The sequence below is a fragment of the Falco peregrinus genome, chromosome 6 (assembly GCF_023634155.1).
Source record: "Falco peregrinus isolate bFalPer1 chromosome 6, bFalPer1.pri, whole genome shotgun sequence".
NCBI lineage: Eukaryota > Metazoa > Chordata > Aves > Falconiformes > Falconidae > Falco > Falco peregrinus.
The window spans coordinates 45,852,672-45,877,926 of NC_073726.1; the positions used below are offsets into that span (position 1 = coordinate 45,852,672).

General features: G+C 40.8%; 2 protein-coding genes across 9 annotated transcripts; both read left to right on the forward strand.

The window, feature by feature from the left end:
* Nucleotides 1–482: 482 nt before the first annotated feature.
* IFRD1 (interferon related developmental regulator 1) lies at nt 483–13,503 on the forward strand. 2 transcript variants are annotated; one of them, XM_055807785.1, is made up of 12 exons: nt 483–818; nt 3,415–3,519; nt 4,473–4,554; nt 4,999–5,123; nt 5,430–5,587; nt 6,861–6,911; nt 7,003–7,181; nt 7,287–7,395; nt 9,451–9,585; nt 10,844–10,972; nt 11,940–12,035; nt 12,808–13,503. In XM_055807785.1, exons 1-12 carry the CDS (start codon nt 773–775, stop codon nt 12,895–12,897), a joined length of 1,305 nt encoding a protein of 434 aa, XP_055663760.1. In that variant the 5' UTR covers nt 483–772; the 3' UTR covers nt 12,898–13,503. The 2 variants fall into 2 exon arrangements, with proteins under 2 accessions (XP_055663760.1, XP_055663761.1); XM_055807786.1 differs by lacking the exon at nt 6,861–6,911.
* A 695-nt stretch (nt 13,504–14,198) lies between these two features.
* LSMEM1 (leucine rich single-pass membrane protein 1) lies at nt 14,199–24,465 on the forward strand. 7 transcript variants are annotated; one of them, XM_055807787.1, is made up of 6 exons: nt 14,648–14,760; nt 16,378–16,555; nt 16,913–17,081; nt 18,250–18,381; nt 21,703–21,840; nt 23,627–24,465. In XM_055807787.1, the coding sequence occupies exons 4-6, from the start codon at nt 18,255–18,257 to the stop codon at nt 23,833–23,835; spliced, it is 474 nt and encodes a 157-aa protein (XP_055663762.1). In that variant the 5' UTR covers nt 14,648–14,760; nt 16,378–16,555; nt 16,913–17,081; nt 18,250–18,254; the 3' UTR covers nt 23,836–24,465. The 7 variants fall into 7 exon arrangements, with proteins under 7 accessions (XP_005242165.2, XP_013158399.1, XP_013158400.1 ...); XM_027793488.2 differs by lacking the exon at nt 16,378–16,555; XM_027793487.2 differs by lacking the exons at nt 16,378–16,555; nt 16,913–17,081 and adding an exon at nt 15,557–15,774 and having other exon boundaries at nt 14,649–14,760.
* Nucleotides 24,466–25,255: the final 790 nt, after the last annotated feature.

Consider the following 25,255-nt stretch of genomic DNA (forward strand, 5'->3'; position numbering starts at 1 on the left):
CGGCCGGGCCGCGCCGCCGCCCGCCCCGCGGAGGCCCTGCCGGTGAGGGGGCGCGGGTGGCCCGCCAGCCCGCAGCCCCTCGCTCGACCCCTCGCCCGCCCCCGGCGGCGCTGAGCACGGTGCGGACTCAGGCGGCCGCTGCCAGCCCCAGCCGGAGGCTCAGAGCCGCGGGCCGGCACCGGCGGGGCGGGTGAGGCCGGGCCCCGCCACCGCCACCGCCCGCCTGCTCCCCCGCTCCCCGCCCTTCCCCGCCCCCGCCGGCTGCCGGGCGAGCCCGCCGCGCCCCAGCGTACACCGCGGCGTGGCGCGCGCGAAGCGCCGGTGACGTCCCAGCCCCACCACTGGGTAGCGGCGCGGCCGCGTCACGGGCTCACGCGACTGAGTCACCCGCTCGCCGTCGCAGCGCCCGGCCATTGGCAGCGGCAACGGCGCGTCGCGTGGCCCCGCCCCCGTAGCCCGGCGCGGTTATAAAACCGGCGCCGGCGCCGCCTCCGCGCCTTTAGCCCCGGGTGTCTGAGAGGAGAAAGATGCATCGACTCCGCTCACGGGCCTCCACGGGGATTTCTGCCTTCGCCGCCGGTTCGTCCTCCGCCTGCTTTCGCCAATCACCTCCGCTGCCCCGGTTCGGGAAGTCGGCCTCGCAGAGGCGTTGGAGTAAAAAGCGATCCTGCTCTTCTATCGGCTGATTGTCGCTGAGTCCCGGGCGGGGGGGAGCAGAGAGACCGAGACCCGGAGAGGGGCCGCGGGAGCCGAGCCGAGCGCCGCTGCGACCATGCCCAAGCCTAAGAAGCGGGGCAGCAACCACCAGCGCGGAGCAGGTGAGCGCGGCCGGACCGGCGGCCGAGGGCTGGGGGCGGGCGGCCTCGCGGAGCGCGGAGTTCCCCCAGCGTTTCCCGTGGCCGTCCGAGCCGCCTGGAGGGCGGCCTGGGCCGGCGAGACCGCGGCCGGGCGGGCCGGCTGCGCCGCGGCTGCCTGCGGGGCTGGTGGGAAAGCGGCAGGGCGGACTGGCGTGCCCGTGGAGCTCTGCGCTCGGCGGGACGGAGCCGGGCCCGGGTCGGGCGGCGCCGCCAGGCTGGCAGGAGCCGGCCGCGAAACCGCCACCTCACGCCGCTTGCGCGCATGCGCCCGGCGGCGCGGGCGGCCCCGGGGAGGCGGCGGGCGGCGGCCGTGCCTGGCGCCGCCGGCGGTGAGCAGCGCCCGAAGGGCAGCGGCCGGCGGTGAGCAGCGCCCGAAGGGCAGCGGCCGGCGCCGGCCCCGCCGAGGGCCTCCTGGCGGTCGCGGGTGCCCCCCGGACGCCCTCGGGAAGCCGGGCTGCGGCGGGGGAGGCGGCGCCCGCGGGGTGCTGGGGCGCGTCCCCGGCCCGCACGGCCTCCGGTGTCTGCGCTGCGGCACCGCCGCCGGCGTGGGCCCTTCCGGGGCGGGGGGGCGGCTGCTGCTGTCACTCCGGTGGCTGGTGTGGCCGTATGCCAGCGCGCTGTGCTCCCACAGGCAGCAGTCTCTTTAAAATAATCTTCTTAGCCTAAAAGAGGATGCTATAAAATAATCTTAACGCGGATCCGGAATGTGTGTGGCTGAGGTGCTGATGCCTGGGCAGAACGGAGGTTTTGTGGGATGGTGAGGAATTTCACTTCAGGCGGCCGTGGCTGTGAGCGGCATCTGTCTCTAGTATCAAATGTTCAGGAGCTGAGCAGTTCACTGGGTCGTTCTGCAGCTGCTTTTATTTTAATTTGTGAAGGAACTGCCTGTCATTCTTTCCCATGAACTTCCCTGACGCAAATGAAGAAAATTCCCATGAAGCAAAACCTCTGGAGTGTGAGTTTAACTTCATTGGAGAGTACTTGGACAGTGATGACCTCGAGGTTGATTCTGCCCAGATCAGTATGCGTTTGGGGGATCTTGGTAGTCAGGAAGCCAGCCTAAATCTGGCAAGAGCTGTGCACTGCCACGTTAAATAATTTAGAATCAATTGTACCACAAAAAATGAGTCGAAGAGCAGAATTATGAGTGCTGTTGTCATGATTTAACCTCAGCCAGCAACTAAGCACCACACAGCTGCTTGCTTGCTCTCCTCTGGTGGGTTGGGGGAGAGACTCAGAAAGGTAATAGAAAACTTGTGAGCTGAAATAGAGTTTAATAGGTAAAGCAAGAGCCACACGTGCAGGCAAAGCAAAAGAAGGAATCCATTCACTGCTTTCCATGGGCAGGAAGGTGTTCAGCCATATTCAGCTCCATCATGTGTAAGACACTTGAAAAGACAAAAAACATCACTCCAAATGTCCCCCTCTCCTTTTCTCCCCCCGGCTTTATATGGCTGAGCACGATGTTATATGGTACAGAATATCCCTTTGGACAGTTGAGGTCAGCTGTCCTGGCTGTGCCCCCTCCCAGTTTCTTGCCGCCCCCAGCCTATTTGCTGGTGGGGTGGGATGAGGCACAGAAGAGGTCCTGACTCTGCCTAAGCACTGGCCAGCTACAGCTAAAACGTCCCTGAAGTAGCAACACTGTTTCCAGCACAAATCCAAACATAGTAGCCCCATACTAGCTACTATGAAGAGAACTAACTCTAGCCTGGCCAAACCCAGCACATCTGTAAATCACATCTGGGAGCTGCTGGAGAAATAACAGAGATACTATTCTTTATTCAACATTTTTTATTCTTCTTTAATTAACTTTAGTAGATGCAAATAAAGGGCTAGGATAGGACAGTGATAGATCACAGTATTATCAGGTGAAACTCCTCCAACTCTTAATGCTCTAACAATGAGATACAGGTATAAAATAATGATGCTTTCTTCAAAAAGACTGAAGTTACTGAGCCCTGAGGCCTTCTTGATCCTGAGAGGGAAAATAATTTTCCCCTGTTGAAGCATTTGATGTTCTGGCTTGTATTTGTAATTCAGTGTTAAAACAGGGTTGGACATTGCTGATGCTGCACATACTACACTTAATCCCATAAATCCTGCATTGAACTGGGTAATGTATGTTTGTCTAAATGTATAACTTATCCTGGCCTGAAGTCCCTCAAAATTGAAAAATAAAGATTGTATGGCAGTCTATTTTAGGTATTTTGTCCTAAGTTAAATTAATATAGAACTATTTTTAAAACACAGTCACAGGAATTTGCCTTAACCTGAAGTTGATTGTAGAAAGATCCTAAACCTAGAGTTAGGAATTTTACCAATACTTTGAAAACTTAGGCGGGTTCTTCCCCACCATTCACAAATAATCCTCCAGAACAGAGCCAACTAAGTCTTCAGAACAGATGGGAGTAAAGGAACCAGCAGAGGAAGAAAATGTGCTTTCTGGGTCAAGGAAAGTGAATCTGTTGGGGCGGTTGAATTCTACTTTTTGGTGTTCTGATCTTCCTTTTCTGTATGAAAAATGACCAAACTATTGTTTTTGTCTTTCCTTAAGGTGGTCAGCCCAGAAATGTGCAGCCTTTTAGTGATGAAGATGCTTCAATTGAAACTATGAGCCACTGCAGTGGCTTCAGTGATCCTGCTAGCTTCACTGAGGATGGTATATTCTTTCACTTGTATCTATTCATCTTTTTAAAAACATAAAACCTGAGTTGACTTAGGTGTTTAAGTACTAGACTGTAAGTAGCAGTAGCAAAATTATGACATCCTGGTAAACTGTGTGATTGTTAATCTAGTGGCTATTGTTTTTGTTTGGTAAGAATATATTCCTGGTTTCATGAGCCTCTCATGAAACTATTAGGCTTTTTTCTATTAAAATTATACAGTGCTAACTTTTGGAGACAATAAGAATTTTAAGGTCATTATAAGACATTGATTTTTATAACATATAGTTGAGGTGGTAAGAACTGCAGAAGAATTTGAGATGGAAAAAATCACATTTTTGCCTGTTTTGAACTGGATTTGTACTTTGTCTCCTCTACCATCTCTGCAACTTGGGCTGCTCTAATGTCATTTTTTTGGGAGTAGGGGACCTGAAAGCCTGCTACAGGGGGATAAGGCAGAGAACCTTCCCTATGAATACTTGTTACTCTTAACTGAACTGCTGTTGCAGAGGCATCTGAAGTGATGCCAGATAGGACAGGCTGCTTAGACAGAACTTGCTGCATCAGTAGTGAACACCCCAGTGTACTCCAGGGATAGAATGTAGTGGACTGGATGAAAATGTGTTGCTGACAGGATTGGCTGACGGGTGTCAGTTGTAGCAAGTTTATGTAAGATCTGATGAGTTCACTCGTTTGTTCTTGGCACATGTAAGAAGCAGGTGTAGAAACAGCTCAGATGTATGAATAGATGAGTTTTTGCTGAAGTATTTTAAGGGGCAGTTTGATGTAGTAGTCTTGACACCATTCTGTTGCTGTAATACTGAACAATTCTGTAGCTATTGTCTGTGTTAAACTGCTTTCTTATTAGTATTGGAAACATTAAGTGTTGGGTACTACTGTGACTGCTAATAAAATGCATATCAGGACTAAATTATTTCCTCTGGATTAGGGCCTGAAGTTGATGAAGAAGCCACTCAAGAAGACTTAGAATACAAATTGAAGGGATTTATTGATCTTACGTTGGATAAGAGGTATAGTATGCTTTGAAGAAATGCATTCATACACTGTGTACTAGCTTCCTCTGACATAATAAAGGAAATATGCATAAAACTTTTTTATATGTTTACTGAAATTACAGTGTTTTCATGCTGGGGAGGGACTGGCTTTTCTTCTGGATCTGAGCAGAACTTTTCCCCTCCATTGAGTTTTTGGATAAGTGAGAGTCAGACTTTCCTAATAGCTTGCAGTAAAATGGCTTTATTTCTAGTCTGGTGCACTGTTGTGAGCTCCATCTGCAATGAAAATTTCTCTGTCCTTGAAGAAGGAGAAAATTTGTTGCATTTCATACTGCATGGTACTTCTGTGGGTTACTTTTCTGTTGGGTGCAGGCAAATACAAACTACATATAAAAATAAAGGCTGAGCTTTAACTGGTATGTGCTGATTCCAAGAGGTCTTCCTTCTGTCTTCCAACAGTGCAAAGACAAGACAAGCAGCTCTTGAAAGTCTGAAAAGTGCTTTTTCTTCTAAAATACTATATGAATTTGTCATGGAAAGGAGAATGACACTAGCTGATAGCATTGAACGCTGCATAAAGAAAGGTAATTAATATGCTCGCTATTAGAAAGCAATAATCCCAATGAAATAGCTCACTGTTCAAAAGGAATTAAGACTGTGAGACTTCTCTAGTACTTTATAGAGTGCTTAATAATTTAGTTATGTTAATCTAACATTCCTTTTTTTACTTTAGATGTCATATTTTAACTGACGTAGAAAATTAACTGAAATGACATTCTGTATTGGTTTCTGAATTTCCATTTGCAAGTTTTCAGACTATTATCTTCAAAGGGTTAAAGGAAGGAGGCAGTGCACAAGGTGATTACTCATCATAATGTGTTAATCTCTAGGTAAGAGCGATGAACAGTGTGCAGCTGCCGGACTGGCATGTCTTCTGTGTGTGCAGATGGGGTCAGGAATTGAAAGTGAAGAGATTTTTAAGACCCTTGGTCCAGTTCTGAAGAAGATTGTCTGTGATGGAACAGCCAGTATCCAAGCCAGACAGGCTGTAAGTATAAAATGTTTATTTGCCAGACAAGGACAGAGTTTTGACCAGCTCACTGTTGTGTAATCCAGAACTAAAGGTTACTTCACTAGTGTAAACTCAGAGTATTGACATATGCTCTAAATGATGCATAGTACTTTTCACTGGCTTAAAAAGTTCTACCTAGAGGTTGAAGGTCACTTTCTTCTTCAAGCTAGAAACTACCTTGTCAAGTCTCTTAACTCACTATGTTGCAGTCTCTGTACTGCAGTTCTGAGTGCTGATGTTGAAGTCCTATATAAAAAAATGAAGGTGTTCCCCCTGACTTATGTATCCTTACTGTATTAACTTTAACTTCTTTAACAGCATTTAACAAGAGGAATGTTGCTTATGCAAATGTGTTTATATATGATAAAATTGCATATAGCAGATTTAGAACTACATATTTGATACATTCACACTACCAAAAGTATAAGTTTTTCGCCCAGTCATCTTGTCTATATGTCAGTGATATATTTTAAATACTGACTGAAGACAGTCTAAAGCTCTTACCAAGACTTTTTTTAAAAAAATCAGTTTTAACTAATATTCTCCAACTTGCCTTTATCATTGCATCACTGGCTGCTTCTCTGTTGTGCTCAAGCTGTGTTACAATAGATACTGTCAGCTGGAAGAAGAGTTAGTGTTGGTTCAACAGCAGCCATTTCTACAAACGCTATTAAAGCTTGTCCTGCTTAAGTGTAATTTTGAGTCTCCTCTTTGTAAGAGAAGATGGAGTAGAATATGGGGAACAGGGAACAGATATGTAGGACCTCACAGCAAAAACTGGAAAGTTCTAGGAAAAGCTCCTGAAGGTTCAGTGTTTTCATGACATTTAGTTGGAATAGATGGCAGAGGAGGGAAAATACTTCCTGTAGCTGTGAAGAAATATATGTCCATTACTGTTTAGCAGCATGATTTCTCCTAGTGAATCCTAGTGAGATTTAAAATAATTGGGTGAGAGGGGTGCTACATGTAGCTTTTTTGGAAGGGCTTTGTAAGCTATATTAAATAATACAGCATGAAAAGTGAAGGCTTGTGGGTAGTCTGTGTTGTAAAATGATCCTGACAGTGGATGGAATCTGAGAGCTAACTATTAGACAGTGGCTGAATTAAAAAGTGTCAAAGACTTGTAGTCTGTTAAGGTCTTAATCTCAAGTTTCCATTATTCCTGATGTTAAATTTCAAAGGTCAGAGTTGGAAGGTTTTTGTCAACAGTAACTTTAATGTAAAATACTGACTTTTTTCTGTTGTCTAGTGTGCAACCTGCTTAGGGATTTGCTGTTTCATCATCACTGATGACATTACGGTGAGGATAAATATTTTTTTAATATATAAATGGACATTATGAAAATGTGTGGATCTTAAGCCACTTCCGTTATCTTTTTTCCCCTGTTCAGGAGCTGCACTCTACTATGGAATGCCTGGAAAACATCTTCACAAAGGCCTATCAGCGAGACAGAGACACTAATGGTGTATCAAGTACCCATAACACTGTACTTCACATTAGCGCTCTTTTAGCCTGGACGCTGTTGTTGACTATTTGTCCAATGAATGAAGTGAAGAAGAAAATTGAAATGTGAGTATCTTTCTTGGAAAACAAAATTTGTAATGTCCAGTTTTATATGCAATGAAACAGTCTTCACAGAATTTACGTCTTAATGAAATGTGACTTATTCCTTAGGCACTTGCATAAACTTCCAAGTCTGCTGTCTTGTGATGATCTCAACATGAGAATAGCTGCTGGAGAAACACTAGCGCTTCTGTTTGAACTGGCACGTGAGACAGATGCTGTAAGTAGATGACTGCAGCTAAATTTTCTTGCATTGGGGATGATAACAAGGCATATTATTTACTGCGTTGTGTAGCACCCCAGATCTCAGCAAGTGGCAGGTAATTCACTGGGTTATGTTCTTTGTAGTGAGTCTGCCCCAGTCTAAGTGGGTATAGCAATGGTTGACAGCAATTTAATTATCATTTTTACACTGTTTTCCATATTAGTAAATAATGCATCAGACAGTACTGAGGAGCAACTAGAAATGTCGTGTGCAGGCTTTAAAATCTAAATCCAACACACTGTAGGTGTTGCTGATTGGAAAAAAACCCTATATAGATTCCAAGGTAAAACATTATTGTTTACTGTAGTGGGAACACTCATTAGATACTTTGGCAGATAAGTTCCAGTGATTCCTAACCTGCACGATTCTGCTTCCATAGCTAAAAATCTATCGTTTAGTAGAAACCATTTTGACCTGTAGTATTGTTTTTCCAGTATCCTTATTTAGGTACCTTGAGAAGAGTAACTAGTTACTGCGTGATGGTTTCACAGCATTTGTGACTATTTTAGTCAGTTGGTGACTAGTCAGTTTAGAAGGGGAGATTTTGAAAGGACTTGCACAGATATCAGTATTACTACATTTGGTGAGATTCCGTGGGGTTTGTTTTTGAGTTGGATTAGGTGCAAGCTTCTCAGTAGCACCTCATATACACCTAAACCTGTCTTTACATTCTTCAATATGCCTTATTAATTTTTGAGCTGTTTTTCTGACAGCACTGAAGGAAATAGTCTCCACTTACCCATGGCACAGTCTGCAAGAGTTACCTGAATGGATCCTAGCTTGATCAAGGCTGTTGTGCTTTGCCAGAACACTGTCTGAAGTTGAAAAGATAATTTCAATTCAGTCAGGATGCATCACACACTAACACTGCATAATCTGAAACAATACGCTGAGACTTATATACAATTGCAGACAGTAGGAATTCTTTCCTATGGAATTCAACTTTGAAAGAAAAAAAAAAGAACTTGATCCATTATTGGGTCGAACTGACTGCAAGTAACTAAAATCTTAAAATACATTAACAAGTAAGACTATATTTGCTAAAAAATCACTCCATTCCATTGAGGTAATGCCCCTTTAATCATTATTTGGATCCTTAACAATCAGCACAGATTAAAAATGATTGCCGTGTTTTACCTTTGACCAGTTTCTTGCAAAAAGCATCAAGTAAACAGCCCATTTAGTTGATGTGACAAAACATCCAGATTGGACACACCCCCCACCCCCCAAAAAAAAACCCAACCAAAAAAACCCCAACAAAAAACAACACAAGCAAAAACCCCTGCTTTTAAATAAGTTTACATACATTCTTACTAATCAAGGTAAACTACTTCAGAATTTGTAAATGGAGGGGAGAACATACTTCCTGCTAAAGGATGATACATTGAAGTTTACTTGGAGTGTTCTGTTGAGGATTTTTTTAAAACTGCTTTCTAATTTTTCACCCCATGCAAGACTTATGACTAAATATTCATACTGTCAGTCTAATGGTGTCTCCCCGTCCATCTCCAGCAGTGTGAATTCTGTGCTAATAGCCTGAAAGTTCCCTCAGCTCGTTGACCAGAGTGGCAGCCAGGTTCAGCTTATCAGTTAAGCATTTTGAGTCCCTTGGAATTGTGGAGCAAAACAGATTGACAGGTATATAGACACACTGAAGGAGCTGTACTGTTTCATGTGGCTCAGACTACCAGAACAGAGTTTGATAGTATCCTGCTTGGTAAACTGGATGCTGTGACTGTTCTTGCTAGTTTAAAGGTTGCAAATGGAAGTACAGGAAGTTAGTGCCATCTGTGTCTTCATTAAGTAACAAAGTAACAGTTTGTCTTAAATAACAAAGTAACAGTTTGTGTAGAGGTCTACCCAGAAGTCAGATCTATTTTCCTATTTGCATGGATCTTGAGGCCAGAAACTAAAAAAAAAAAAAAAAAAAAAAAAAACCACACCAAAACCAAAAAAAACCCCCAAACAAACAAAAAAACTATTCTTTTTTTCTGGGGTGGGGTGCATTAGGATTTTTTTTATGAAGATATGGAACTTCTAACAGAGAAACTAAGAGCTCTGGCTACTGATGGAAACAAGCACCGAGCCAAAGTAGATAAAAGAAAGCAGCGATCTGTCTTCAGAGATGTCCTACGAGCTGTTGAGGTGATTCTTTTCTTACTTTGAATGTCTGGATTGTTAACTGTGTAGTGTACAATTTAATGAAAAGGGCTTTTCTATTAAATAGAATTACTGTTTCAGTGAAAGCAACAGGAAAAAACTATTTCAAATGAGATTGGAAATTCCGATCACTTACACAAAATATAGCTGCTTTTTTAGGAGTGTAGGACAAAGTAAGTCAAACTTGGTTTATTTTGTTCCAAACTTGACTTTCATATTGAAGAATATTCTTTTTTCTTTAAAGAAGGCTAAGCATTGCATTTGTAAATACTAAATTCTTTTTATTTTATACCATGAGCAGATTTTTTTTTTCATAGCAAGCTTTGTAGGACATCTAAATTAGTGTCCTGAATTCTGTGCAATATTATTGTACTATCTCTTACTGAACTTCGGTCCATAATAAACAAAGAGCAAGTTAATAGTAAGATACATTTCCAAATGGAACCTCCGTTGGGGGCCAAAGAAATGTTTGTGTATGAGGAGGGGTGTCGTCCTAATTGTTGGGCGGTAATCTTCTGGTTTTCTGTATCCAGATTAAGAGAACAATACACAAAGCAGGACTAAAAATACCTGGTTAGTGACATAACTTCTGAGTAAAGCCTCTAAGGCAAATGTTAAACTTCTTTAACATTGTCACTTTAAATACATTGTTATCTTGTACCTCTCAAACTAGATTATTTATTTGTTGGATAATTTTTATGTTGCTGTGCGGGTAAGACGAACTAAATATTAGTTGACATTCAGAACAGTTAAACATCTAGGAAACAGGAGAAGACTTTGAAGTGATTTGAAGTCACCTTTACAATTCTGCCTGTAGAAGAATCTGAGTCCTTAGTAGCATTTGTTACGTTCCATTGTCACATATGTAGCTTGCTGCACTTGAAAGGTGAGAGGACTAAATGAAGCTTACAAACTGATTTATAGGTGACTCCTGCACTCAGAACTGTTTTTTCTGGAGATAAGTCCAATTCTTAAAGTAATTTTAAAGATGAAAGTTAAGTGTTCTTTTTTTTAAAATGCTTTCTGACTTGAAGAATGTCAGCTTCAAGTCTCATATGAGATTTAACTTCAGGTGTGCATCAGTTTATGAACAAATCTTCAGTGTATGCATATTATATCATTTGTAAGGTTTTGGTGGGCCAAATTTATTAATGAAAATAAAGTTCATTGATATATATAAAATTCCTAATACAAAAGACTTTGAATTAAAATCATATTTGTTGTTTCCTTTAATTTTGGATAGGAACGTGACTTTCCTACAGAGATGGTAAAGTTTGGACCTGAGCGCATGTATATTGACTGCTGGGTTAAGAAACAAACTTATGATACCTTCAAGGAGATTCTGGGGTCGGGGATGCAATATCATTTGCAGGTGAGCTGCTGTTTGGTACATGCTCAGACTGTTGTTGCCCATCTGGCTTCTTCATAGTAATTCAGTCTGAATTATAAAATCATGAGTAGAACTTGGTAGAATGATGGGCTTTGCATTAGAAGGGTTAAAAGACAGCACTTGCAAAATGAACTACAGTGGGTTGGAACTGTTGGGGTGAGCTCCTTCGGAGCTGTAGCCTGAGTATACTGGCTTATTAATTAGAAGACTTCTCCAAGAAGTAGGAGATTCAAGCTGAATTATCTTAGCTTCAGGGTTTTTTCCTGAATCCTTATGCTGTCTTTCAGCAGAGTAGTGTAGCCATCTGGCTGCAATAAAGCTATAAACCCTTCCTATTCAAGCCTGTAAAAAGGTATGCAAAGTTTTAGTCAAAAATTATGAACACAACTTGCAGCTCGATGATGACAGCATTCTAGAAGTGAAGGGTTGAGTCCTCATCTCTGTCGTAGGAACTGCTGTTCACTAGTCATCTGTTTAGATATGAAGCAGAAGCAGGAATTGTAGCATAGGAGCATGTGCTTCCAAATTGCTATAATAATCATGGTGTTAAAATCTTCAGTCCAGTGTCAATTGTATTTTTATATGACTGAGGGAGCCCAGGCATATGTAGCATTTTTTCAGATTTTCCAATATACGGTCAGATGCTTTAAAATTGTGTTGTGAAACCATATGGGTCTGTTTCCGGCTGCCTGATCTTGTCTAGAGGATGTAACAGAACAGTGTCTAATTGGTTGGGACAAAAAAAAAATATGAAGGTCATGGGGAAGCTGTCTCTTTCTTCTCAGGAGGACATTTTTAGTTCTTAGCCTTACTCTGGTCAAAGGAGGAAGCATTCCCTGGCTTAATTGCATAAGAAGATCTAAGATTTATGTCTTAATTGCTGCTGTTTCTTACTGGAGATTTAATAATCAGGAGAAGAAACTGATCATTTGGTGTGTTTCTTGTTTAGTCAAATGACTTTCTCCGGAATGTTTTTGAGCTTGGTCCACCAGTAATGCTAGATGCTGCAACTCTTAAAACAATGAAGATATCTCGGTTTGAAAGGGTATGTTACTGTATTTTCTTTACTTTACACACTAATATATTTCTCCTGAATTTAATAGTATTCCAAACACCCACTTGACAAGCCATCATCTTTAAACTTGTCACTTTAATTCTAACAGTGCCCCATATTCATCTGAATGAAACCAAACCTTGCTTGTATGTGTTTTGGAAAATCTAAAATAAGAGCTCAACTAGGCACATGTCTGCTACTGCTTTTCTCCCAAGGGGGTCTGAAGGTTGACTTGATTGCTGATTGGTACTTAGTTCATGCTCCATACGTGTGAAACTTTGGGCTCTTACAAGAACTGTAGGTTTTGGGGTAGGGACCTATAGGAAACCATAGAAACTGAGTCTTTTTATAAAGACAGTATCCCGAACTCCCTAGTTGAAAATTGACACGAGGGGGGTGACTTTGTTCTGTTGGCTGTGAACGTACTTATCCTGTGTACAAACAGTTTGTGGAATGGTGTTACCAAGTTTAATCTGGGGGCAAACTTAATCTGCATTGTGTCTGTATGATGTTTAAGATAGACTGGCTTCCAGAATTGCTTCTAGCTCAGCCTTTCTTATACAGTCCAAGTTTCTTTTAAATGTATACATAATAAAATGAATCATTGTTTTGGTGCAAATATATACTATTAATTTAAGAACGTCTACCAATTTACTTCATGGATTAATAAAAAAGATACTTTCAGCTGTTTCTTAACATAAAAGTTTCTAAAGGACATAACCCTTGTGAACATCTGTGATTAATTTTTCTTTTTCTTTTGTAGCACTTGTACAACTCTGCAGCATTCAAGGCCCGGACAAAGGCTAGAAGTAAATGTCGTGACAAAAGAGCAGACGTGGGGGAATTTTTCTAGATCTCTTCCATGGGGTTCAATTTCCATATTTAAAATAGTTTTGTAACCTTTAAATGTATTTTTAAATTTCTGTAGTCACAGCTTGCACTTACGCACTGGGATGTTGTATAAAATCTGTAAATATAATGCATGTTGTTGCTTAGTTGTGTATACACTGTATATAGATCCATAGAAGATTGGGTGCGGGGATACATTATAGCGCTTGCATTAGGTGCAACTTGCTCAAAGGCTGAATACATTGTAACTGAACTGTTAAATGGGGTGGGTCACTAGTCAAATGCCATGTGTAAGATTGGATTCCTCACTTTATATAAAGGTAAATTAAATTAATTCATTGACCGAGTGTTTTGGTAAGAATATGCTAATATGAAGAGATGAACTTGTTTATGTGAAGTTATTTTAGTAATTTTTTAAACTTTTCAATGGCAGATGGACAAAAATTTCTACCTAGTCTGACTTTAACCTGAAGGAGATTATAAAGTTCAATTACCTTCACTTACAGTGAAGTAGTGAATGACAAATACTCGCCTCAGTGTAAGATAAAAACAAGCTTCTCATGGTCTGAAATCGGGTGTTTAATTTTTGGAATAAAGATGTTTCTCACTGCTTGCTCTCTGTGTAAAAGTGATTACTACATGAATGGAAAGCTGGAATGCTAGTAAAACCTACAGGCTGGAACAGATGGGTTTGTGTATTTGCCCATTCAGACGTGGGGTTGGGGTAGTCTTGATGATTTAGTAGATGCAATGTGAAACTCTACCTGGCTGTGTTTTGAAGGTATATCTTCTTTATGTATGGTCTGCACAACAGCCTACTGTTGATTTGTAATCATGTGTATCATGGTCAAAATATTCTGGTACCGCAAAACACCTTGTCCCTTATCTTCGAGGAGCCGTTCCAGCTGCCCTGTTTTGGTCATGTTGAAAACGACTCCTCTACCCTCAGTTTCTGGCTCTAGAGGACTGACAGTGCCAGTAACTGAGAACTGTTTGTCTTAAGGAAGGTGCGGTGTGGGAGGGTTATGTAATAAAGACACTAAAACATAGGTAGCTGGAGTTTCTGAACCAGAAGATCTATAAATACAAGCACTTCTTAGAATAAACATCCTTAAAACTGCAGGTCGAGTTATTAGCAAAGGAAGTAAACCTTACACCCCCATTAAAAACCACCCCCACGCCCTGAAAACTACTGCTTGCTCTGATAAGGAAAGTCTGGTTTCGTGGTGGTTGTTTTTTGGTTGGGGTTTGTTTGTGGTTTTTTTTTAGTTTCAGATTATAGCAGAACCTGTTCCAGAAAATCCATATGTGCTTATCTATTTTGTACCTTTGAACTTTTTTTTTTCTCAAACAATTTTCTAAGAACTTGTTTGGCTTATGAAACTTAGACTTCAACAGGGCCTTCAACTGAAATTTGTGCTATAATTTACATGTTTGGTCAGTGTTTGTCACACAAATGAAGAAGAAACTTCTGATCCTAGAACTAGGTGAAGTTGTCTGCCTGTGTTTGCCCAGCCCTGGATTATACCCGCTTTGAGTTAAACCGTTCCCTCAAGACTGCTGGTCTGTCTCTCAGCTCCTGGGTAGTCACTTTTGGTGTGCTTTGCTAGTGTAAAGGGCTTTTGATGGCTTCCTGTTCTGCCAGTTTTATGCCAAATGGCTTTCTACAGCACCTCCTGGCTGGTGGTGCCCTTTCCCCTGTTACACTGCAGCTGCCAACCACACAGACGAGGACGGCTTCCAAGGCTGTTTGAGGGGGAGGTGGGGTGGGCTGTCCTGCGGCCCTGCAGAGGTCTGATGGGTTTGTAGACCTTTTCAAGCTTACAGCTGGAGAGGGCTGGGTGTTGGGAATCTTTTGGGGATGGAGGTGAGATTCTTTTTCTGGTTTGCATATCTTTGTTTGGAGGGAGGACTTTCAGGAGAGACCCCTGTGGAAAGGGAGCAAGCTTGTGACGTCTGCATTACTGGCCCAGCTGCTCAGACTGGGCAGCAGCAGAGCTTGTCAGCTTGGGGTGGGAACTATGAGTCAGAAGATGTATTCTCTCTGTTGTTTCCTGAAAGACAAATACATTTAATGCCAGTTTGAAGGGGTTGAAAATTTTAGACATAGAATGGCTTCAGAAAGGATTTGTTGTTCTAAGCTGTGGTCCCTTCGTGTAAGTGTCAGCTGCCTGTCGTTACAGTGTGCTGTAGCGTTATGTTCTGCCAGATCAGCAAGAAAAAAAAATAGTTATCAAAAGAACTATATGTGAAGGAGCAATTACCAGTACTCACAAACATTTCCTCAGAATTTATTCTTTGAACAACTAAGGATGCCGTACAAATTAGCCCATCCCATAATACTGTCCTGCTTGAATTTGTAAGGTGTGTGTGGGAGGAGGAAAATACCCTGGTTTTTCTAGTCTATGCCCTTGAAGTATCCATGACCGTAATACTGTAGATATGACTCTTCTGCATAGCAAACTGGTTACTCATAGCTACAGTGTTGTAGAGATGACTCTTCTGCATAGCAGATGAGTTTTAAAAAGCCATCATAAACCAAAAGGTTAGTGAAATATTGATCATCAGTAACAAACCTCCTCATTCTTCATGATAGGGTATTATCATAACAATTCCAGTGTAATAAAAAGGAGCTGTATATGTGCCAATTTCTTTTTAAACAGTTCAATATTGTGAAGCCAGTATACTAAGCCAAGATGAACTCTAAATATAGATTGAAAGAGGCAGTCTGTTTCATAGCTGCCTTCATGGGTCCTGCAAGAGTTGACAGGTTCCTATGGGTCTAAAAGTAGAGAGAGGAACAGCAGAACAAGATTTCTCCGGGTGATTTTCACTGGCTGATTTCTTCCATTCTGGCACATTACCTGAACATAGTTTTGTTGTAAGTAACATTTCATTCTCCCAGTTTTTAATTCCTTTTAGACTTGATTTCCTTTTTCCTGTGAAGAATTTTTAGTGTGTTCTCATTCTAAGTTCTAGTTTTACCATGAAAGCTTAAGAAGAAATTTAAAAGTTGAGTGAGGAAAAATGACTTTAAGCAAGGTTAAAGTACAAGATAGAGCAAGTTCAAAACCCCCAATGTTTAGATTAGTTTGTTGGGACAATAATCAATGACTGCTTTTTGGCCAGTGACACTGATGTCTGTATCCTCTCTGCTTTGTTTGGCATGTCAGTGGAATCAAACAAATTTAATATAGCCTTTGTTGAATTAACGGTGGTTATCTTCGTTGCAGTTACATGCACAGTGGGGAAATCGTTTTAAGTAATTAATGATGACTGCAGAAACATATAATTTATAATATTAATGAACCAAAGGTACTCACATTTATTACAGCTCAAGTTGTTAAGAATAGCCTTCCCTGAAGTTTCACGGAGGTACTAATCAAAATACCCAAGAGAAACTACTGCTATTAGGAAGCTAAAAATAACCAAAAGCCTCTGTGCATGAGGCGGTAACTTCTAGCGCGCCGTTGTTGAAATGCAGGGCTCTGTCATGACTGTGGCTGACCACAATGTGCTTGTGTGGAGAGAGCAGAGCGGCGCTGGTGGGGATGCAGCTAGCAGATGTGCTGCTGGCACCACGGGCATGCTATAGGGGAAGGGCAGTGGACACAGCCGTCCGTCCTGACATTATTGCTGCACGCCTAAAAATCATACACTAGGTAAGCATAACCACAACTATGCCAGCTGTTCTACCTTATCTTTGTGCCTTGCAGCAACAATTCTGAACAGAGGAAAAAATAAGCTGTAATCTTTCCTTATACCCTATTAAACTGTACATGTAGGCCTGTCAACCTCCACTACCAGGAGAACGAGCCCCATTGTCAGGAGCAATTTAAGCACTTGGTCTTCAAACTTACTGAGGCTCAGTGAATGTTTATTTGGCTGTGTGCTCAAATTTGGGGGAATTATGACAATCTTCTGCATTTGGTTTGATGACGGAAGGAGTGGGTCTTTTCTGTAAACACTCAGGGCTATATTCCTCAGACTTTAGGTTTTTAATTTATGTGATATGTTAGGAATCTGGCCACACTGCGTTCTCTATTACTTGGAGAGGGAAGGAGGGCTCAGAGGCACATCAAGAGGGCTGTTCAAGCCATCGAGGATGCAGAAACCACCCTTAGGTGCTTAACACCCTCCATCAACAGGAGATTTGCATCCCACGAAGTGCTGAGTTACGTTTGGCAGGTAAAACTGAACTTTGATAAAGTACAAAATGGGTAAGATGTATTCAACTCCAAGTCTCAACTAGTCTCTGTGAGCTCCCTCCTCACATTCACTAGCAAGGGAAAGGTACATTTAGACTGTGAATGTAAGGTCAAAAAGATTTATCTTAGAATAAGAGGAATACTACCTGGAGGTACGTATATTTCTTCAATAATTACAGAGGGAGTTTTCAGTGAGCAGTGTAGCTGAAGATGCCTAGTTAGATCATCTGCATGTCCTTATGGCTAGAACTGTATTTTGTTTCTAGAAGATGTTTTCGGAGTCAGGCAGGGTAGCATAAAGAAAACCAAGACTGTTAAGAAATAATGTGCAATTCATAGAGGAGCCTGCTTAGGTATTGCTTCTTTTCTATATATAATCTTCCTTCCTAACTGTATTTACACAAACAATCATTCAATAGTTCATGCACCCAGACTCTGCAGAGAAGCTGTTTTTGCTGACTGAGCCCCATCCAGTACTTTTTTCAAAGGAAGAAGTATTAGTCTGAAGAAAAGACTTTGTCATCAGCTTTAATTTGTCCAGAACTAGCATCTATATGGAGTAGAACCACATCAGAAGACTGTTTTTTGCTCCATTTTCCACAAATAATAACTTCACAGTGGTATTTTAAGATGTATAAGCAGACCCATATTCTTACCACTTATCTCCTACATCTGTACCTGCTTTCTCTGTCTTATCTCTGAATTATTTGATGCTGAAAGCAGAGGATCTGAGTGCCATCCTTCCTGGCAGTGCCAGTGAAGGTTTGGCTGTCACTGTGATCAGGATATCACCCTACATCTTACCAAGTATGCACCAAACCAGAAGGGTTATACAACTAAATAACTAACATTCACATCAATGCTGGAGCCAGTCAAACAGATTTTTCCCATTCTCCACACACCTACATATGTATACACAATGTAGAAATGAAATCTTGTACTCATCAAAGATCTCCAAAAATAAACAAGTGCTATGTGCTGAGCTGCCCTTGCCTTCAAGGGCTAATAAGTGTGCTGGTCCTTTAAATGCCTGTATTTTAAGGGCTGTTAAGGCTGCTCAGCGTTTCCTTAGAACAGGAAGCCAACTGTTACCAGTTATTTCCCATATACATGTTTTAATATACCTTTTTAATTATTATTTATTTTAGATACAATGGAGAGGCCTTCCTTGGAAATTAACCTGCCTGATGCTCATGAAGAAGGAAAACTTTATGTAGTTGATTCCTTAAACAACCTAAACAAACTAAATGTTTGTCCAGATGGGTCCCAACATGTGCCAGGTATGTATGATAGCTGATGCTCTGTGGGTTTCTATACATAGATTAGGCCATCAAAAAAGAATTATGTATAACATTTGAAAAGGCTGCCCATATTGTGTATCACTGATGTCAACAGCCCAATAGGTCAATATATGTATGTGTAAAACTCTGTAATGAAAAATATAAGAAAAAGTTTGAAAATGGCATAATTTAGACAGATCAGCTTAATAGTTTAGCTGCTCCTGCTGAGTATTTCAGTTATTAGGTTCTTAAAAATCCTTGCATTTGGCTAGGGATTCACTGTCAAGCCTGAGCTTATCTTCAATTTCCATTGGGATTCATGAGGTGATTCCATGCAGGATAATGTCTCTACTAATGCTCAACATACACCTACTACATAAATAGCACCGTAACTCTTCACAAGCACTAAAATTCACATGTAGTAATAGAAACACCAGAGAATTTATATTCGTTCTTTTAAGACACATCTCCTAAGGACTCAAACCAGTTATCTGAAATGTCCCATGAGACTTTTAAGCATTTTAATTCCCAGACTCTCTTTACTTTCACCTTCAGATATGGGCTCTCACACTTCTACTGGTTTTATATGGCTTTTATCTTTGATTTCTCATGGCAACCAAAAATATTTTCACGCAGTGACAGCTACAGTATATTTGAGTTCTTTGTGACATGAAAACATCTTAACACCTGGAGTTCTTCAGCAGCATTCCACATAACAATATTTGAATCTGCTTTTATTTCCCTTACTGTAATGGCAAATTTGACTGAGAAAAACTATAGAACAACAGCTACGTTTAAATGAGTTTCAGATGGCCACAATTTGATCATTCTACTTCTACTTATAGGACTTACATGTCTTTCCATTACTTCTGTTTTTGAGTCCTCTAACTTCTTCTAATGCAACTAACTAGAGTGGTGCTGGTTTCTGTATTTAACACAAAGATGATAGACATAAGCTACTTAACTTTCATATGCAGATCATCTTGGTATTGTCACTTCTGGGATAAATCAGTTTTAATGTCAAAGAAACCCTTTGCAGTGTGACTGTCTTGCTTTCTTTTGTAATTTTTATCAGACAGTATTTTTTACTTTCCAGGTAAATATAGAGGGTTCTGTGGAATCATATATTGTTCTGTGGAATAATCATGGGCATGCTTTTCCTCACACTTCAGCAGTAAATGAAGGTAGCCTAATACATACTTTATGCATCAATTTGTAAAGTGCTTTGGCTCCTTCTAGGTTTATTTTTTTTAAAATACTTTTTAGAAAAAAAACACTTGGGAGATTTTGTGGATATATTACCCCATCAGTTAAATACATGAAAAAAAATTTTCACAGTCCTTAGCTGCCTTATTCAGCAGCATAAAATTCCCTTGCCAGAAAATCAGTGAAATCTGTGGGGTATTTTTCAGTTTCTGATAAATACTAAAATATTGTGAACAATCTATTTTTAGTATAGCAGATGCCCAATCTGGTTTAAAACCAGGGTTTCAGGAGTGTTGCAGTAGACAGCAATCCTTTTGTTCAGTAGCTTAATGTGACCTGGCATAATCACACTAGCAATCATGTTAAAAGTGATTTAAAATGTATATACCTTTTGATTGCCTTGGTAGCAGACATGCAGTAATTTCTTTATGTTTTAGATCAGAAAATGGTCCCGCTGTTTGCAGTTTGGCAAGAATGTGTGCTCACTGATTCCTCACAACACCACAGTCTGGCATATTCAGCCAGCTGAAATAGTAAGAAGCATTCATTATGCAGAGCAAGCACAAACCACTTTTGAGACCTCTACTGATAGCTTAGTATGCTTGAGAGACGGCAGTAGCAGGCCCTCCCCATCCTTATTATTCTGATTGGAAATCAGTATTGGTGCAGGCACTTAGAATATGATGCATTTGTTATGAATGCTAAGGGAATAAAAATAAAAACCCAAACCCCAAATATTAAAAGATTTCAACTTACCCGCAGGCAGGAGCTTGCTAAACGCAATAAAGAAAAGCTGAGACATTCCCAGAGATCTCCTACTAGTTCAGTGAATTGCTCAGCCCCAGGTTGGCTCATTATTAAATGCTGTAATGGCATATGCTGCCTTCCCTCAGCTTTATCCCTGCAGGCTCAGTTTCAAAGACCTCTGAGATTTCTACCAGCTAAACCAAGAACATGATCTAGAAGTATATTTTTCACAGATGCACATGCAACTCTTCCTTTCAGAATGGCAAGCCAGCAATTACAGGAGAAGAAATTGCAGTAATTTGCCTGTAATTTTAGGATGTATGAGACTGACACCAAAATAAAATTACATTAGCTCCCTGGTCCCCCAAAAACATAAAATAAAGCCAAACCTTAGTAAGTAGTTATAGTAGGGCACAAAACTTGGCATTAAGCAAATCTGGCTCAACTATAAATTTCTTTTATGTTCACATGAATTTCCTCACGGTGTTCATTTGACTTTGCCTGTTATCTTTAGGGCTTATTGCCACCTCTCATTTGATTGCAACTCTTTCTATGAAACTACTGATTTTCCCGATATGCAACAAATTCTTCAAAAAGCAATAAACTGGCTTGCTGTGCTGATTCAAAGGCAGCATAGCAACTACTTGTCCTTTTCTCCCCCTCATTTTTCATGTGCTTGAAGGACAACATACGTAGTCCATGTGAGAATCTGTTCCGTTTTTGACAGTTTGGAAGGATATGTACCTCATTCTTTACTGGAATTAAACCAACAAAACTTGAAGAAGAATAAAAATATTGAAGCCATTTGTTTTAAGATAAGAAGTCAAGACTTACATGCATACTATCCAGCATCAGGAGCTTAAATGAGATGCTTGATTTGGGAAATTAATCATCCCAGGGATACTCTCTGGTCAAACAGAAAAAGAAGCAGATCTAGAGGATGAACGAGTAGGATGAATCTGTACCTAGGTTTTCAGTATTAATTATTCTCTCTTCTCTTTTGAAAAGTTTGAGTCCATTCAGGCCCTTAGAAAGCCTTTTCATGAAAACTTCATTGCAACCTTTGTATATGTAAAACTGAGCTGTAAAACAGGTCAACTTCAAGAAAACAGTGTATTTCAACAACAGAAATATTTTTGTTGAATCCAACATCTATAGCAGATGTATTTGGTTTTATACTTCCAAATTCAAGCTGATCTCATAAAGTTGGTTTCTTCCCTTCTCATGCAGTATCACAGGAAATAAAATCTGTTGGCCAAAATGACAATGTATTCTGCATCGTGTCATGAAGTCAGAAGTATTTTGTCATGTTTATCCTAACCAACCTTAACAAACTTTGTCACCAAATGATTTGTCATCTCATAACAGATGAGGAAGAGAACACTGGTGATACTGGAGAAAACATGGCAGGGAGCAACGTAAGAAACCAGTGTCTGTTCTTCATCGTCTTCATTCTTTCTCTGATCGTCAGTTTGGCACTTGTTTCATTCGTAATATTCTTAATAAGTAAGTAAACCAAAGAGTGCTTCATAAAAATGTAAGGCCAATTGGAAGAAGAACTTTGCTGAAATGTATCATGCTGCCCTATAGCATGCTACTGCTGGAATTGCATGGTCAAAGGCTTTGGCTGGTTATGGACAGTGGGTGTTGGTCCTGGGTGCAAAATCACAGGCCTCTACTCTCTGAGCTAAAAGGCACAATTTTGTTCTTACTGCAAAGATTTTATAAGGTTCAACAGCTGTAAAGAATTTTGCTCAGCAGGATTATACTGTGTATAATATTGCTAAAAATGCTGAGTGGAAATTAAATTAAATTTAAACATGACTGTATGGCAGTGAGATACTTTGAAAACATGCTTTCCATTCCTTTCCAGATAGAACTCACTACTGGTGTCATTCCACTGAAAATGGAATTACAGCCAGGCTAACACTTAAATCAGGCTACCTGAAAAAAGACCTGAAGGTTGCCAGCTATGTACTGACTGGAAATTGGTTTGGAACTAAGAATATCTCAGACATAAGAAAGAAAAAATTAGAAAGATATACCACACTTGGCACATAGCATTGAGCCTGTAGACATAATTACTGTTCTGCTTTGGCTGGACTTGTGGGGTTGGCTTGGCTAAACACGTGGCTACAGGTGACCTTGGTTTACGGAGTCCTTGTGAACTTGGGGTTTTCTGGGCTAATGGTATTGAGCAGAGTATGAGGTGCATTATTTTAACTTAAAAGTCCTTTTTTAATTAATTGGGATCCATGCAAAATCAAGATTTCTTTTATCCTGTAGTAGGGAATTTGCTGGAGCATAGGAAAAATCCTCATTTTTCTTTATGAACAGGAAATCCTAGCTCTTGACTGAATTTGCTCACAAGCGCTCAGAGAATAGAATATCAGACACGTAAAGAGCACAAAGGAAATTTTAAAGTGGAATGATGGTAAAACCCTAATTAAAATACCTCATACTTGAATTCCAGATTTATTTAACAGGTTGCTGCTAAAACTAGAAAAAAAGAGTATTTTTTTCTGGTACAGAAAAACGAGTAATGTGCCTCTCTAGTAGAAAAATGTTAAAGTGATAGTGAAAAGGCTACTTACAGGGATTAAAGGAATTTGCTTGGGCTCGGGTTGGTGGCGGCCTGTGGTCTTTGAAACTGATTTCCAGCAGTGTTTCAGATGATGTCACAATTCAAAGAGACAGAGTCTTTTAACACTGGCACCATTGGACTTAGGCTTCAAAACGCATAGGTAAATTTTGTTAACTTCAGAAGGCCAAAATAAAAATAGCTCCAGTGTCCATGATGGATACTGCATATTGCTCCGGAGGAAACTGGCCTCCAAATGCCAATATTTGCAAGAATTTTCCTTTAATCTAAATGCTTTAGGGATTCCAGTGATGTGACTGTAGTCTGCTGTGTGTTTAAGTAATTGTACTTTCAGAAAAATACAGATGCATACTGCCCACAAATAGTATCTTGGAGCCCCTAAATAAAACATTTTCCTGTGGACACTAATGGAATGATACACTCCTGAAGACTGCAAAATTTGTCTGAGCTGTATTTGATTTTATTACACTGCACTAAACTGAATAAAACAGAAAATAAGCAATTAAAGAAAGTAGTGATCAGGTAACTCCACCAGATGCATAACTTCTCATGAGGTTCTGCAGTTGGTTTCCTCTTCAATATTTTTACTTGTCATAATTCCCTACAAACTCCCAGAGGAATGCAAGAGAGGGTAGTGATGCTCTTGACTTAAATACTGCCAATTTAATGTGGTACATTTTCCTTTTCAAGTTCAAACTAGGAACAAGATGGACCAAATATCAAGCAGACTAATATCTGAAAAGAAGAACATAGAAGAGCTTAAGAAAATGAACAAGATGATATTAAAGCATCTAAATCAATCACAAATTAAGGAAAAGGGGAGATATCTCTTCACACAGTCTCCTGATCTTCATGATTACCTCTTTACCCATGCTGAGCTGAAAGTCCCTGGAGAATAGATCGCTGGAATTAAATTCAGCATATTTATGTACTCAGATGGCACACAGGTTACTTAAACATTCTGACATGGCCACAGGAGCACTGGAAAACCCAGCTGAATTAAAAGTATTAGAAAATAGATTTTATCCTGTTTTGTGTGCATATAGAATTTTAAAACTATGCCCATACAATTTACGATAATGCATTGTCAACTATTTTTAGGCAAGAGTTCCAGGTTCTCTGTGCACTGTAAATTGCAGGGCTAAGGGCTCAGTTTTGGTTTAAACCAGGGGTCCTCAAACTACGGCCCACGGGCCGGGTACGGCCCCCCAGGGTCCTCAATCTGGCCCCCGGTATTTACAGACACCCCCGCCGGGGGCTGGGGGGAAACCAAGCAGCCGCAGGTGACTGCCTGCCACTGCATCCGCGCGCCGGCCCCCTGGTTAAAAAGTTTGAGGACCCCTACTCTAAATGTAAGTAAATGATCACAGAAAACAGTGATTTCAATTCCCATGATTCCAGCCCGACCTTGTGCACTTAGTCACTCTCCTGTTTCTTTGGAACAAGTTTTGTGTTTGCTTCTGTATTATTTGTATTTAAGGATAACTTCAGATTCCGTAACTTATAAATAAATCCAGTTCTGCCATGGAGTTTGTGGTTTTCCAAACAGATTGACTTACTACTCCTGTTGTGAAAAAAGAAACTTGAATAAAAACAAATCCTTTCATAACATGCTATATTCAGCCCAAATTTGGATTGACTGAAAGCTGGGTGCCATATTGTCTTACATGGGAAATGGGTTTAGAGAACTCAGTCAGGAAATACCCATCTCATAGTAATGCTGGTACACTGCTGGCAGTTTTGGGGTGAAGGCCAAGTGGTGTGGGGAAAATACTACATGTTCTTCTAGTCTTCCCTGTAGTTGCTGCTGGCCACTATTGGAGAAGGTCCAGGTGAAATCTGGTCTGAATCTTCATGTTTTTAAAATGGAGCAGTACCTCACAGCATGAAAGCAGGAGTCGACGCTTTCTCACTCTGACTTTACACACTTGTGGACTTGTGGAGACCAACACTCAAAAGTGTGATCACAAAAAGGACTGCTGAGTAGCTTTGTCATTTTAGTATTCAGAACCTTCTACTGGTACATACTTTAAGAAGCCACCTCCAATATAAGTACAGTGATTACTCCTATCACAGCAGTGCAAAGGCAGCTGACACTGTGGAGTATGTCCAACATCTTGTCTTACTTTGAGTTTTCTTTCTCATCCAATGCTTTCTTATCTCTTCTGGACAATTTTGCAAAAAAAAAGTCACCAAAGCCAACAACTTGCATTGCAGTCTCCTTTTCCAGAATGAATAATAGTCCTTTCTGTGATGACTACTTCATTGTCTATAACAGAGTGAAGAACTAGGTCCAAGAATCTTTCTTGGTATCACTCT

Coding starts and splice junctions, on each gene's coding strand:
- IFRD1 (XM_055807785.1), top strand. CDS start 773: ATGCCCAAGCCTAAGAAGCGGGGCAGCAACCACCAGCGCGGAGCAG. Junction 4,555..4,998: donor GATCTTACGTTGGATAAGAG/GTATAGTATGCT, acceptor GTCTTCCAACAG/TGCAAAGACAAGACAAGCAG. Junction 5,588..6,860: donor GTATCCAAGCCAGACAGGCT/GTAAGTATAAAA, acceptor TCTGTTGTCTAG/TGTGCAACCTGCTTAGGGAT.
- LSMEM1 (XM_005242108.4), top strand. CDS start 14,350: ATGAAGAAGAAACTTCTGATCCTAGAACTAG. Junction 18,382..21,702: donor TGGGTCCCAACATGTGCCAG/GTATGTATGATA, acceptor ATCTCATAACAG/ATGAGGAAGAGAACACTGGT. Junction 21,841..23,626: donor ATTCGTAATATTCTTAATAA/GTAAGTAAACCA, acceptor TTCCTTTTCAAG/TTCAAACTAGGAACAAGATG.